General features: G+C 45.1%; 1 protein-coding gene across 2 annotated transcripts in view; it reads left to right on the top strand.

Moving 5' to 3' along the window:
* The window catches only part of Spata19 (spermatogenesis associated 19), a 92798-nt gene that overhangs the window by 29510 nt on the left and 47599 nt on the right, over window positions 1–15689 (top strand). The window contains exons 2-7 of one of the 2 annotated variants that reach the window (XM_005337517.4): window positions 171–227; window positions 888–980; window positions 1136–1227; window positions 3645–3722; window positions 4113–4204; window positions 5398–5573. In XM_005337517.4, the coding sequence (XP_005337574.1) occupies window positions 171–227; window positions 888–980; window positions 1136–1227; window positions 3645–3722; window positions 4113–4179 (387 nt within the window). In that variant the 3' untranslated portion in view covers window positions 4180–4204; window positions 5398–5573. Of the gene's footprint in view, window positions 1–170; window positions 228–887; window positions 981–1135; window positions 1228–3644; window positions 3723–4112; window positions 4205–5397; window positions 5574–15689 lie in introns of those variants that run through there. The other variant, XM_040285563.2, reaches the window with a different exon arrangement.

Raw genomic sequence — 15689 nt, 5'->3', positions numbered from 1 at the left:
GTAAGTGGTTTTGGTGGTAGCCATGTAAAATTTTTCCCCATTTACCTTCTCCCCACTGCACCCCCACTACACTTCAAAAAAAGATTAAAGTATTATGTTTGGATAAGAGACATGGGGTGGGGGCTGGGTTCTAGGTTTTCTGAGATTATCCAATTACCTATTTGTTGCAGGATGTTGAAGTTGTGGAAAGTGAGGCTGTATCGGTAGTAGAGCACTGGTTGAAAAAGGTGAGTAGGATACTTCTCTGATTCTGGGTATCCAAAGATCTAGAGAGATAGTTTTGGGGGGGCCAAGGATCTAGACTTCTCTCTTCATAAAACTGGGAAACTCAAGTTCATTATGAGATACCTGCTTAGAGTTGAATCTAATTCATCCAAATGTCCACAAAGACAATGAGGCTCTTGTCCTGGTAAGATATGTGTTAGCATCAGCATAAACCAGGCGCATGTCTCAGGAACACTGTGAGATAGGGCCAGGGACTTGGGGAGTTCCCTGGGATCTCAAGGAGAGTAGAAACCAGAGGAGCTTAGTGCAGGAACTGTCGGGTATGGAGTATATGTTCATGGATGCATGTTATGTGTGGTATGATGGAGAAGAAAAGAGAAGGAATAAGAGAGGAAGACTCAGAATTAAAGGGGAGTGATTTGGGTGTTGTCATGAAAAACTACAATCCCAGAGGCTCAGGAGGCTGAGGCAGGAGGATCATAAGTTCAAAGGCAGCCTTTGTAACTTAGCAAGGCCCTAAGCAACTTAGCAAGACCTTGTCTCAAAATAAAACATAAAGAGGGCTGGGGATGTGGGGATGTGGTTAAGCACAATCCCTGGTACGAAGAAAAAAAAAAAAAAACGAGAATGACACTCTCAGGAGGAAATTACTCCCTTTTCAGACAGAAGAGGAGGCTTCCCAGGACATAAAGGAGAAGATGTCCACCAACTCTTCTCCTACTCATGGCCAAGACGTACATGTGACCAGAGATGTGGTAACTGTGTTTGAGATGATTACCCTGGGAATGAGGGTTTGAGGAGAGGCAGGAGGACTCACTATGAGGGATGCTGGGCCAGGGCTCAGCCCATTCCCAGCTATGGGGGCCCATGCTGGCCAGTAATCACATGGACCCCTGCCTGGATTTCCTAGGTGAAGCACCAACTTTCGAAGTCTGATCTATTAGCAAACCAGAGTCAAGAGGTACTGGAGGAGAGAACAAGGATTCAGTTCATAAGATGGAGGTAAAGCATCATTTGCCCTGAGCAAAGAGGTGGGGAGGGCCGATGAGAAAGCACAGGTACTTCTCTCCAGGACCCCCTGGGCCAATACAAACCTACAACTGCTCTTCTCTAGAGATGCCATCTCCTTTTGCTAAGAAATTTCTCAGTCTTTTTTGTTTATTTGTTTTAATTAGTTACACAAAATTTCTCAGTCTTGCTTTGGGGTCTTAAGGGAATATTTTTGCTATCTTGAAAGCTCAGATCATTCGTATATTTTTTAAATGACTTGAGGGGTTGGGAAACTGGGCTTGCTCTCTGTTCCCTAAATGCTTCCGAAGACATTTCAGATTTCTGTCATTTTTTGGCACTTGAATTGTTCAGAAGTGCCTGTACTTTAAGAGCCGCCCGAAAAAATAATCTCCAAAATGCAAAAGTCAAAGCCCTCCTCTGCAACTGAGGTGTGTGGTAGTTTCCCAGTGCCCACGACTAGAATGCTGTGACAAAACCACATGATGGTGGCTTCGTTATTCTCTGTAGGCCAGCCTTTCTCTGGGTTGTGATGATGCTAACACTAAGGGAAAAGAGAGCTGGTGTGAAGCTGCCCCTCTTTGGGCAGAGGCTTTTAATTTCCTTTCTGGTCCCTGAATTTGGCTGAAGCTTTGGACAACTCCAAATCCCTTCCTAGTAGACAGATTGTGGGCTTAAACGGGTCTAGAGAAAACTGAAGAATACTCTCATCTTTCAACTCTTCTGCACTAATCTTTGGTTTTGTCCTTTGCTCTCAAGGAGGCTGTATTTCTTAAGACACGTATTTTTGTTTCAGGATATCAGGTTTTCCAGTGGCACCTACATTTTAGGAGAATTTAAATGTGTAGTAACCACATAACAGGAAGGGATAACCAACGGTGGAATTTGAGAACTCTCTGGGAAGGAGCTTTTTGAATGAGAAACTTGCCAGGGATCCTTAAATCATTAATGTTGTTGATTGTAATCCAAAGTTCTCCATAGCAGTTGCACTATGGAATTCTAAGTGTTGTATTTCTTGGATAATATGCACATCATCTTCCAGTATTTTAAAACCTTTGCTGTATAGCCTAATTAGATTTAAGCTTTAGAAAAAATATAGGAATCAGCAGATTTTCAACATACAAGTTTTTTACTCTGGATTTTCAATGGAGATTTTAAACCAACAGCATCTTCCTGTTTCCCAACCACACAAATGGTTTAATAGACAGGTACTACACCACCAATGTTTGCTGGCCCCATTGGAGGAGAGAAAAGAACAAGACACAGTCATTAATTTCAGAGGGTTAAAAGTTGACCTGGTAGATATGGTGTGAGACAGTTAAAGAAAGTGTTAGGGAAGTCCTAAGGAGTATCTGTGAGCACAGCATGGGGGACGTAGGTCACACATGTGCTGGGCTTTGCTGCCCAGGATTTTTGAGAAACTCCATAGCAGGCCTTTTGCCAGGACTGGCTCTTGAACTAGGCATTACTGGAGAAACAGGGGATAGGATGAGAGTTTCAGAGACCAGGAGAGTCAGGTACCCATGGTATCCCATGTGTATCCAGGGTCCAAGGTTGTGACCCCTTCTTCTCTGGAGCACTCCTTTCCCTCCCAGGCTGGGAATTCCTCCCTCAATTGAGGACAATTCCTTGGCTTCATCTCCTCATCTGGGTGCTGATCTGTCTCTGCCTTGTAGGCTCCATATTCAGGATTACACCTTTACCTCCTCATGGGCAGAGGACCATTGGAGGCAGTATCAATGCTGTTGTCACTTTCAAATGCCCACAGCACCAGGAAAAGGTCATTGCCTTGGGAGGGCAGTGTTGATGGGCACTGAAGTGGGGTATTCAGTGGACAGATCACAGGTTTCTGAAGGGAACTGGGATTCAGAATCTGAAAGGGTGCCAGGTGGGCTAGAAAGGGGGAGGCAAGTCCAGTTTGGTGAAGTCAAGCAGAAAAGATAACAAGGAGGTGTCTGCAGCTTCCTTGTGACAGAATTTTCTAGAAAATTCTCTAAATCATAGTATATATGATATGATACTGATCATAAGAGCTGAAAATAAAGTTAGAGGGGAATTGAGATATCCACAAGACCAATGTCTTGCTGGCATTAGTAAGGATTAAGCTTTTTTTGTTTTTTTAACTCACCTTAGGAACATTTGCTGCCTGCTCAGCATGATTGAGTGGTTCACCAGTAGTTGGTTAGTTAAAAACAAAAACAACAACAACAACAACAATAACAACAACAAAAAAAAAACCAGAACAGAATAAAACAAAAACAAAACAACCTTACATGAAAACGGTGAGGAGTCAGCTTCAAAGTTCATAGCAATAGGCAACAGCGTTGTTCCTATGATCTCAATTCTGGAAGTTTCACTATGCCTAGTTCAAAAGAAGCTCAGAATCCCCATGTCTGAATCACATTTTGCAGCCATACCCGTGTCTTCCAAGTGCCAAGTGAGATGATGGATGACGTCATACAAAATCGAATAGAGCAAGTGAGACGAAGGTAAGTCACGGAGACAGGATGCTTTGCATTTCTCACCTGGGGTAGGTGGAGTGGGAGCCACTGCTGGATTTCCTGCCCAAACCCAGATATGTTCTTTTTAGTGTTTGTTCTAACACCGAGGGCAGGGACAAGCAGTTCCCAGGGCTACTGTTCTCTCTCCTGTTTTATACATGGTGGTGGCTCCATAGGCCTCCCACAGTGCCTTCCGACTCACAGAAGGGACTGTGGCTCTCTTCCTAGGACTTCATTCCTAGGTCTACAGGTGGTGATGGCCCAGCCACATCCTGCCCACTGCAGCCCCTGCCCTGTGCTGTCATCTGGGTATTTGGTTTGGATAGGTTTTGCCCCAGCAGCTTCCTCTCCACCCCACCCCTCTCCTGTCTCCTACAGCATTTCCCATCTTAGGACTGACTCATGTCAGGACACAAGTTTCCGATCTTCCCTCTCAAACTGCTGAGTGTCACAGATGAGAGAGCAGGCAGGTGAGGAACTGGGCTGAGCAGATGGTTATCCTGGGTAGTAAGAAAGAGTTCTGGGATGGGGAACTCCATAATAAGGCATAGTTTATATCTCTATTAGTGTGTGTGGGTGGGTGGGGCAGATGCGCTTGGGGGCAATGAGGCCCAGGGAGACGGCAACTGCTGTTAAGTTCTTACAGAAGACTCTTAAATTTGTGAAAGGACATAAGTTTCAGAATGGCCTCTCTGTCTCTCTTAACTGTGGTGCCAGAGACCAGTATTTCTCAATCCTTCGCATGCTTAGTACATCATATTTGAGGTTTTGGTAGGGCTGCATTTCTGCATTTCTAATAGTTCCTGGGCAGTGCTGCTCGGGCTTCTGTAATGCCTCATGCTAGTCTACCAACCTCACTCTGAGTCACAGGATCACAGAGAGAGGGTAAATCGATTTTGGACCTGGCACCAACCAGGGATATTGTACATGACTTTGGGTACATGTCATACATGGCTTCTTTGATTGTGCTCAGTACTAGTTGTTGTAAAAGTGGCTGTTCATGTAGTTTCAGAAGGTGGAAGGTCAATGGCAGGGCAATCCCAACACAGGATCTTTGCTAGAAACAGTCAGTGCATCCCTGCTGGGATGAAAAACTGCTCTGGTTGTTGTGGGGGTTAAAGGCATGATTTACTCACAGCCAGTCTTTATATACTTAAAGAAGGCTATGGAGATAAGAAAATGTTAGCATTTATCAAACACTTATTATATTCCAGGTTTTGCATAAGACGCTTTGTCAAGATTTCTCATTTGATCCCAAATCAACCATTTTTACAGACAGCAGAGGGTAAACCAAGCCGGGGTCTAATCTGTCTGACCCATGACAGGTGCTTCTGTGCCTCAATTTCTTCATCTACAATTGCAGTGTTTATGTCAGAGGGTTGTCCTGGGGGAACTGTCTAGCACATGGTAAACACACATCAATTGTTTGCTAATATTCCCCGAGATGAGAAATCACAGGTGCTGGGATGGGTGTAAGCAACTTTCAGGGCCTTCTGAAGTTGGAATAATCAGAGTCAGGCTTCAATCCCAACAGTCTGATATACCACTACCACTTTTCTTTTGTGAGTTTTCCTGGTGAGAATATGAAAAACAGTAGGCTTACAAGAAGACATCACATCTGCATGATGCGCCCCTTAAACATTTGTCTGCTTCCCTGTTGAAGGCTTTCAGGGTCAAGGAGCAGCCTGTGTCAGAAGAAGGTCCACCTCCCGCTTGACCTGAAGGGTGACCAGACCTGGGCAGAGAGACTCCAGTGGGTGAGCCCTTCATTTTGACAGTGGTAGCACTGGAATCTTCTTGCTGAACTGCTAATAAAGAGACAAGCTATTTAACAACCTGCCCTGGTGTTGGCACAGATGCTATGCCTGCCATCTACCCACCCACTCACCCATCCAATGCTGGAAGTCTGGCTCTGGGGACATGTGGCTGACAACTTTGAGGGGAGGTGACGGGCAATTTTCAGCAATGTATGTTGAAGGCAATGTGGATGCTCCTGGAACATTAGAAAGGGTGCTGGTATGGGCTAGGCCAAGGAGAGGTGAGAAGAGGGTGGATTTGAGTCAGGATAAGTGACTTGCAATATGTGTTTCATGGACAAGTGATGATAAGGGTCCTGAGGATAGGATATACCAAGGCTAAAGGGAGAAGTTCAGTTTGGGTCCTGAGCCCATCCAGGGTGGACACAAGGCTGAGTTCCAGGTATAAACTGAGGTGCAAGCTTGGAGAATGTTCAAAGTGGAGAAGTTGCACATCCAAGAGCTGCTGGCAAGGAAAGGCCCTTGAATGTTTAAGGAAGGGCTCTACCTAGATCTCAGCATAAGAGAGGTAGAGAGGGTAGGGAGCCTTCTGAAGGGAACACCAATCTCAGGACCCCAGGGGTGAAGCCTTTTGTCCACTATGACAAGCTGACGTGCTGTTTTGACTCAAACCACCAGATGGCGCCATTTTCAAGCAAAAACTACATTTTCTGACGACTTGGTCTTTCCTGAGTCAGCTCCTGTGCAGGGCCTGGTATAGATTTTAGCACCTTTTGGGAAGCCTAAGCAGATGGACTGCCTTTGCATATTTTATTTAGTTATGAATATAATTTATAACCACATACATAAAATGATATAGGGGCTGTTCATTCAAATAAAACATATCGAGCATTTATACCTAGTGTTATGCTAGAATATAGAATAATCTTCTACCCCCAGGGAACTCAGAGAGGGTGGAAGGGCTGCCATGCAAACCAAAATGAGATACTGTGTGAAAATAAGCCAAAAGAATATAGATGGTGGAACAGAGGTGGGATTGACTTTCTGTGCTAGAGAGTTAATTGCCACAGAGGTGATATTTAAGCAGAGTTTGGAGGTGTTGCCAGACTCTTATGATAAAGGAGGAGTCCTCAAGGTATAGGAAATGCTCATATGGAGAGATGTGATGATGTTTAGGGAAATAGGCCTGGCTCTGAATGTCTGGAATGCAAGGGAGGCTGGGGAGAAGCACATGCCAGGGGGGAAGAAGCTGAGAGGTTACTGCAGATCCTACAGGTGAGTGTAAAAATAATCACATGAGACAAATATGGCTTCCTATGAGAGAGAAGATGAGCCTAGGAAAAGAGGGGGGCCCATCCCATGCAGAAAGTGACAGATACTTACTATTGCCAGCTCTGGCCTGGTAGGGAATGGTTAAACAATGACAAGCTCTCACTTTCTTGAGCATACACAAACATCTGGAGTTTGGGGATAGAGGGACCCACATTAGTATTATAGCTACAATGCCTTTAAACCTAGGGTGGAAATGAAATCATTAAGTGGCTCAAATGGAGTTTTGTTCTGTGCATGATTAACCCCAGGAGGGGAGTTTGGAAACAAATATGCCTCCTTTACCTGTATTACAGGGGGACTGAGCCACGGTAAATTAAAAGAAAATCACTGGCAAATTTGGGACCAGTCAGCTGTGACCAAACCATTTGTGTAGTTAAATGGAGCTGAAAGAGCTAATAAAGGCTTTTTGGGTCATGGATCTCTCCCTGATGGAAGGGCTAGGAGAGGGAGGTGGGCAGGTACGCAGGGTCTAGGCTTGCACAGGTACAGGTCATACCCAGGAACTTCTTGAAGTGCTAGTTGGGGAGGGGCATTGGTCTGTCTTTATCATCTAGGTGTGTGTCCCTTCCTCATAGGACCTTTTTTAATCCTAGACAGACAGGGACCTAGACCCAACTTGGGCCGGTATATCTCCTCCAAGACAGACCTTATGCGAAGCCTAGCCAGGGAGCAAAAGGGGAGATGGGTTTGTTTATATCAGCTATACGCAGGAGCCTCCAGAGACAGTCAATGTAGAGTGAGATGTAAGGGGGACTTAAGACGCTGCTCTCACGAACTGCACTAAATGTCGTGGGGACTCCCAAAGTGAAGACACAGCCAGTGTCCTGGGTATCCATTGCTAGATGGGGTGGGGCACTGGTTCATTCCCAGAGAAGGAGGTTAGGCAAGGATGCCATATCAGCACATAAAAATGGGCCATGTTGGGCTCAAAATGTTGGAAGCAGATGCTCCCTGTGAGCTGCCAGGTTGGTGCTCCGCCCAGGAGAATTGGCCTGGGGCAGGTGGATGGCGGGGAGGGTGCTGGAGGTGGAGAAGGAGTGGGGAGAGCGGATAGGGCCCTGTGTTTCAGCCTCCTTGGGGTCTGACTCCACATCAGGCTTTAGGAGGTAAAAGCTCTGGCTGCTGGGCATAGATCCGCCTCTGATGACCTATAGGTCAGCACTTTCTCCACGTAGTGGGCATACACCCGGACAGCTTCTGCTTCTGTTTGCGGTATGCCCCGCGGCTCTGATATCGGCCTGTTTTATATAGGTGCCCAAATGACACCCTTCTCTCCACACAAGCTGCTTCTGCAGCTTCTCCCACCCTGGGTGTGGCGGTGACTTCACGGCCTGGGGAGGGTGCTGCTCGTCCTCTCCCGGAACGACAAGGAAACCACCAGAAGGGGGGCACCGCGCCCCCGCGGAGCAACCAGACACATTGTTCGACATGTTTTCCAATTACTTGGCAGCCTCCGCAGCGATGCTCGAAATTCATTTTCCATCCTGAGAGGGGGAAAACAAAGGCAAGAGAAAGCGGCAGCTGCTCTTGCGAGTTGGGAAACTTTGAGGCAGCCAGCCGGAACTGGGAACTGAGCGCGCGGGATGCAGGAAGACGCTGCGCCCTGGGGACCCTAGGCCTCCAGGTTTCCAACCCCGCTCCCTGCACCCTGCCCAAAAAGTCAGGGACTGGTTCGTGGAGGAACTCCAAACCGGTTACTTTCTTTTTTCTTTTTTTTTAAAGTGGATTATAATAGTGGGTTCATCAACACATATTATACATAACACAAATATGCTCCATTTCATTACCCAGTACTTCCTCTTTTGCCGCTTTTTCCCTCCCCTTGGTCCCCTTCCTTTCTTCTACTGTTCACCCTTCTGTTATTTAAAAAAAATTACTGCATTATAATTATACAGGAAAGTGGGATTCATTGGGATATATTTGCATATGCACATAGTATAATTCGATTGATTTCCTCTAGCTTCCACATATGAAAGCAAGTATTCAATCCTTAACTTTCTGAGTCTGGCTTACTTCACTTAACATGATGTTCTCCAGTTCCATCTATTTACCAGCAGATGACATGGCTGAGCAGACCTTCATTTATGGCTGAGCAGACTTCCATTGTGTTATAACACAGACATTGTTGGTGGGACTGCAATTCTGTACAACCACTATGGAAATCATTATCAGATTCCTCAAAAGACTAGGAATGGAACCACCATCTGATGAGCTATTTTACTCCTACTTTATCCAAAAGAACTAAAATCAACAAACTATAATGGAGGCATTATAACAGTACAGTCACAATAGCCAAGTTATGGAACCAGCCTAGTGGCTTTCAACCATCCACTTTCTGTATTTTTTTCCACTTTAAAAATATTTACTAATGTGTTAGAGTTATGCATATATTTGGGGTTTATTTTGACACAATCATACATACATGGAATATAATTTGCTCCAAATCAGTCTTCACTCCTAATCCCCTTCCTTTCCCACTCCTTCCCCTTTCCCTTTTCTCTATTCTGCTGGCCTTTCTTCCATTAACTTATAGTTTTTATTTTAAATTACTGCATTATAGATACACATAAAGGTAAAATTTGCTATGTATATTCATATACGTACATAGGATAGTTTGGTGTAGGTTTCATTCCACCATTCCTCTCTTTTCCTGACCCTCCCCCTCTTCTCCATCAGAGATCATTCACTTTCATAAGGGATATACAGACAGAACTCCAATACGAGTTTTCTTATTGTTCTTCCAGATTGTTTATAAATTCTAGTAGGTCCAGGTCATGGTTGATATTGGGTAGCTGTAACATACATACGCTATTTGGCAAAGAGTGAGAAGAGTTAACTACCAATTTTCCAACCATGGATTTCCCAGATAGTGAGGATCATTCTTTAACATTCATCTACTGGGTCTCCTTTGAGATCAGAGATGTGTGGTTCTTCTCCAACATCACTCCTCAACCCCAAACCAGCTGGAAACATTATCTTTGGTTTTCAGTTACCTACTGAGATGCTTTCTGCATCTGGAATTGACTTCTTATATCTCCCTAGTACTCCCATCATACCAGATTAACCACAAGGCTTTGCATAGTTCCAGTTGAGCAACACACACTTCTTCCAGGGGAGCAGAAAGGCAGCGTCTTAGATTCCTACTTGTAGGTGGTGAGGTTTCCTCAGAGGCTAGGTAGAGACACTGAATTCCACAGGGCCTAATGATCTTCTTGAGGATGTGGATTTTGATGGAAGATGAAAATAATATCCTCAATTCCTGTTTTTTTTTAATGCAGGAAACAAAGCTTCAGGTACAGTTTTGTGGGAGTTCAGAAAGAAGGACATTTGTGAGTATTCTCACCAGTTGGTGGTCCTAGGCTGCTCCCTCAATCCTCTTCACTCTGCTAAACCTCTTTCTTTGAAAGAATACCTTTCACTGGAACATATGGTACTGTTTCAACAATTCCACTCTGACATACTTATGGTGTCAGAAGTCTCAGTCCATAGACAGCAGGCTTCATTCCTCAGGGTTCGAGGTGAGGCAGGATATCATGGCAGAAGAGTGTGGCAGATGGAAGTGGCTCACATGATGATCAGAGAGCAGAGAGCAAACCATCCACTTTCTTTTCAGCCCTCTTGGCATAACCACTGTCTATGATTATTTGCCCATTTCTTTATTTGCCAATTGTCTCCACCATTATGATATACACCTCCAGAGGGACAGGGAGGGCCCTTCTTTCTTTCTCACATCTTTTTACTTGGTGTATTATAGTTGTACACACTGGTGGGATTTATTGTTACATATTTGTACACACCCATCTCTCATTTATTGCTGTTTCTCTAGTTCCCCCTGTATGTTACTTGGTAGGTGCTCAATAAAAAGTTGTAGAACAAAGGAATGACTGCAGGGATCTCACGTCTGAGTTTGGGTGTCTGGGGTTTTTATTAACTCTTAGTGCTTACTTTGGTTCTAGGGCCTTCTCCACCCTCCCAGTTCCTCCTACGTGGGCAGGCCTGCAGGTTCGGCAAATGAGGCCACCTGGTCATACAGGAAGAACTGATGTTTGAGAAGTGATTACAGGGAGAAGGGAGTTGTGGCAGTTTCCACCTGATAGGTAGAATGCTGAAGGCTTAATGAGGAATTGACTGCGTGGGCTTTTCTGGGAGGCGGATAGCATAACTGTTAAGATGGGAGTTTCCAGCTTTTGACTGCTCAGGCCTGGAATCTTGGCTCTCCCATTTGGTGGCAATGTGATCTTGAGCAGGTTGCTTAATCTCTCTCTGAATCATTTTCCTAGAGTCCTTGTGAGGATGAAGTGAGATAACCCCTGTGGAGTGTGCCGCATACACCTGACATTTGGTGAGCCTCAGCACAGAACGGCCACAATGACTCATGCCAGGAAGAGGGAAGTGCCATCAGCGAGAGCACAGTGCTTTCTACAAATGACAAGTGCTGGTTATTGTTCCTCACATCCACGAACTCTCTCCAAAGTCTATTGCGATGTGAGCTGGTGACCTAGTCACTCCGAAAAGAAATACCCAGTCATTGTTCCCTCTAGGAACTTATACTGTAACATGAAAGATTGTAGAGATCTGTAAAGATAACAGGGAACCACAAATATCTAAGAAAACTAAAAATATTTAGTGTTAGGACTGGGGGTATGACTCAGTGGTTGGGCAATTGCCTAGCATACATGAGACCCTGAGTTCAATCTCCAGCATTGGGGAAAAAAAAAGTTCAGTGTGCATCTGGGAGAGAGAGTTTGTCAACATAGATTCATGTTTAGCCAAGATGAGATTAGTTCCTCTTCGTGCTTGAGTCCTGGCTCTATGGGCTCTGAAGAGAGGTCCTCCTGGGAAGGGCCTGGCCCCAGGACTTCCCACACTCTAGGAACAGTGCCTGGTGGCAGGGAGGAAAGGCTCCTCTGGGTTTGGACCTGGAGGAAGGTGCTATGGTCCTGGGTGACCAGTAGATGGTGCTGTTGACACGGTTATGCCAGCTGTTGGGCCCTCTTGGTATCCCCAAAGGCCGGGGTCAATCCCAAAAGGAGTGCTCAGATGATCTCCACGCAGCACTCTGTGCCCAAACAGCAGTATACTCCCACTGGCACTGCAGCTGACTCTGTGGTTGTCCTTCCAGTGGGTGAACTCCTCTTCTGCCCTCTCAAGACAGAAGTGACTCCAGCTGGGAGCATTGGATAGTCGACTTTTTATTCTATTAGAGGAGAAGTGCATGCTCCCCCTTGGCTGCAGCAGGTTCTAGAGGTGATTAGCAGGGGAGTAAATGCATTTATTTTTGACCATTCCATAAACACAACATTTTCTGCCTGCACAGCACTTCTGATCCAGCTAAGATTCCTATGAGAGGGGCCGGGGTGTGGGGTCAGGCATGGCCAGCACAGACAAAGGAAGAAACATTGCTGTGAGTCCACAATCCAGTGCTCAGGAGCCTCCTTTTGGGACCTAAGTTATAGGGCACTTCATCTGAGCTTGGGGTAGAGCGACTCTTCATTGACTTTCCTGGCTATGCCAGTGCCAGGAAGGGACTTGTTAAAAATCCAGATCAGTGGGCACCACTCTGATTCATATTGTCTGATAGGCTGGCCATGGAGTCATCTGGGTGATACTAAAACAGCTATCCTCAGGCTATGATTGAGACACACGGAGATGAATATGTGGTTTCCCTTAGACAACTTGCTGCTCCACAGTCAGCAGCAGGATATTCTACATCTTTTATGCCTTTCACATGGTCTTTGGGGATATATTTGGCCAGCTATACCTGAGACTACCTTCGAGTGTCTTGCCAAGCTGTGGTCCAAGAGAGTTAACAAAAGAGAAGTTGAGTGAAACAAGCTATAGAAAAAAAACCTATTGAACCCATTACCACCTCCCCTCCCATCCTGACTCCCTTACTTTTAATCCAACCCACATAAGGCTTCTTGGGTTTCTAGCTTTTTCTGAATTCTTCCAGAAGAGGGTTGGCTGTGCTTACTACAAAGACCAATCCACCATCATGGGTTTGGCCATTCTATGTGTTACTAGGAGAATGTCACCATTCACACTGAAGAAACACGGGCAAAGGGGTATCTGTGAATGTTTGTGCACATTTCACTACCCTGCAGAACAAATAATGCTCATGAAGTGAAAGTGAAGAGAGTGTCATTCTTTGAGTTTGCACGTTTCCAGCTGTCTTCTCAAGGATAGCACCCTGGTGAGCTACATGGAGGAAAGTGGAGGGAGGCAGTCCAGCTGGGTCCATGCTACTGTGAGACTGTGGTTCAGCCACTTGACTTCGATAACTCCTCCTCTTGTGCCTCTTTTCTCCAAAGAGAATAGGCAAGTCATTCTGTGTAGGTAGACCCTCAGCTTACCTTTCTGGGACATGGACATGGGACTGTTGAAGTGCCCCCAACTCAGAGTTGGTCCTGTCTAAATTGTTGGGAAGGTCTGGAAACAGGAGGTGTGTTACAGTTTCACCAATCTTTTTGCTCCCTTGTGCTCAGGAGGCCTGGCTAAGACCTTGATGTTAAGTTGTTCTTGGTGCTACAGTGAAATGAAATGAGTGGCTATAAGGGCACATGGCATGGCCCAAGAGGGCCCAACAACTGGCATAACTTGTAGTGACATCTTTTGCTGCAGTCCGGCTGGCTGGACAAAATAATGGGGGGTGACGAGCAATTTGTGTAGATCAATACAGCAGGAGTGGGAGCCGTTTATTGTAGGACAGGAGGGGTATATATACATTCCACACAGCTTATCTTAATTAACATAAACTAGATACAGCAGTCAACCAATAAGAAATCTCCACACTTAATGGCTTGCTGACGCCACCTCACAAACCACTCCCCCTGGCAAAATGCCAGGTGCCATCCTGACTTGTTTACAGACTCTAACAATCTTTGTCACTAAAGGATATCTTTGACCATAGACCTCCTCTTTGTATCACAGTAGACTTGAATTGTATTTATTCAGAATTTAGGCTTTCATATGGTAGAAAGAAAATCAAGTTTGAGATCCTAACTCTGTTACTTCTTAGATGTAATTAAGGGCAAATGACTTAATTTCTCTGAGCCTCATTTAAATATTACATATCTACAATGAACTATTGAACTGCTGATTTCTGTCCTATCTTAATAGCATGATTGAAAGATCAAGAAGTGTAAAGTATGACATAAGTGCCTTCCATGAAGGTGAAAACCATGTGTATCTTGTTCACTTTCTCTCTCTCCAGTACAACTACTCAGTTCTTGTCACATGGCAGGTGTCACAAGTGAATATGTGAAAACTGTTGGGGAGGGCCTGAGCTGGACACCAGGGTCAATGAACATGACCAGTGAGATGACAGAGCTTAGGGTTTTTTCTTCTGGAAAGATGCTGAAGAAAGCTGGTGAGGGAGAGTTTGGCTGTAGTACACAGTTGCTGGGGATTGTGCACATCAAGAAAATAGGCTCATTGCCTATTTCAGCTGTGCCACTGCAGACTGGCATTGTAAGCAATAGACAGAAAACCAGATAAACCATGAAGGGGTGATGCCAGGAAAAGGATGGAGGTCCCAGGTGAGTGGTATCAGAATGCTTTTGGTAGCAAGTGATAGAACACAAGACTAGCAATGGCTGAACGATCAAGCCATATAATCCTCTCACACCACAGCTTCCAGGATTAGGCTAGTTGCCCAGAGAAGAGAGCTTCAGGGCTGGCTTCTCTCAGTCCCTCCTCCTGCATATTCAGCTGGCCTACGTACACTGTTTTCTCATGTGATCAGCCTGTGGTTGCAAGATGAAGACCACAGCCCAAAGCACTGTCAGCACACAGCAGCATCCCAAGTAGAGAGGCCAAGGGAGGTGCAAAAGGATCTTTTCTTGGGGTGGCTCTCTCTTGTTTCTTAGAGGAAATATTACCCATGAGATTTCTGCAGGGTACCCTTCCATCTTGTTGGTCAGTATTGGTCAAGGGAGAGTCAGGTTTCTGTGACTGATTTAGGGCAGTGATGATTCATCCTGGGGACTGGGAACATTGTCAAAATAGAAATGAGATTTGGTTGCAATAAAGATGAGGGGAAATGGCTACAGGACAGGCAACAAACAGCATCAATTGTAAGTCTTGGAAAGTGTTATGGTTTAGATGCTGTGTTCCCCAAAAGCTCACATGTGAGATAAAGCAAGTAGGTTTGGAGGAAAAAAGATTGGGTTATAGCCTTAACCTAATGAGTAAATCGATCCCTGATGGGATTGACTTAGTGGTGCTGGAGGCAGGCGGCTGTGGTTGGAGGAAGTAGTTCATTAGAGGTGTGGATTTTTGTTCTATATATTTGTATCTGGTGACTGGAGTCTCTCCCTCTCTGGTCACTGATCATCATGTGAGCTGCTTCCCTCTGCCACACTCTTCTGCCATGATGTTCTGCCTTATCTTGAGCCCTGAGGAATGGAGTTGGCCTTCTATAGACTATTACCTATGAAGCCATTAGCCCTCAAATTTTTCCTTCTCTACAATTGTTCTGGTCAGGTCTTTAAGTCACAGCAGTGAAAAAGTTAACTAAAACAGGAAGGAAAATTTTCCATATCAAAGGCTGGCTGCCATGTAGGGATGGTGCAAGGGAAGAAGTTTGCTACTTCTGCCATTTGGACACTCTGTACCCACCTGTGGTAAAGAGAGGGGACATGATGGCAGGAATCTTGGCTAGTAGATATGTAGACTGGCTCTTTTCTCAGTTGTGACAGTCACTTTTTTGTTATTGTTGTTTCTTGAGACAATTAACCTCCCTGGGATGGATTTATTTGTTTGTTTGTTTATTTATTTATTTATTTTGAGCACTGTATTCATTGGGTCTAATTCACCAGGTTAAAGCTAACAATGATGATGGTGGTGATGACCATGACAATGATGA

Source organism: Ictidomys tridecemlineatus, chromosome 4 (assembly GCF_052094955.1).
Source record: "Ictidomys tridecemlineatus isolate mIctTri1 chromosome 4, mIctTri1.hap1, whole genome shotgun sequence".
In the NCBI taxonomy this organism is placed as follows: domain Eukaryota; kingdom Metazoa; phylum Chordata; class Mammalia; order Rodentia; family Sciuridae; genus Ictidomys; species Ictidomys tridecemlineatus.
The sequence above is the reverse complement of the archived record's forward strand: the minus strand, read 5'-3'. Positions and strand labels throughout refer to the sequence as shown.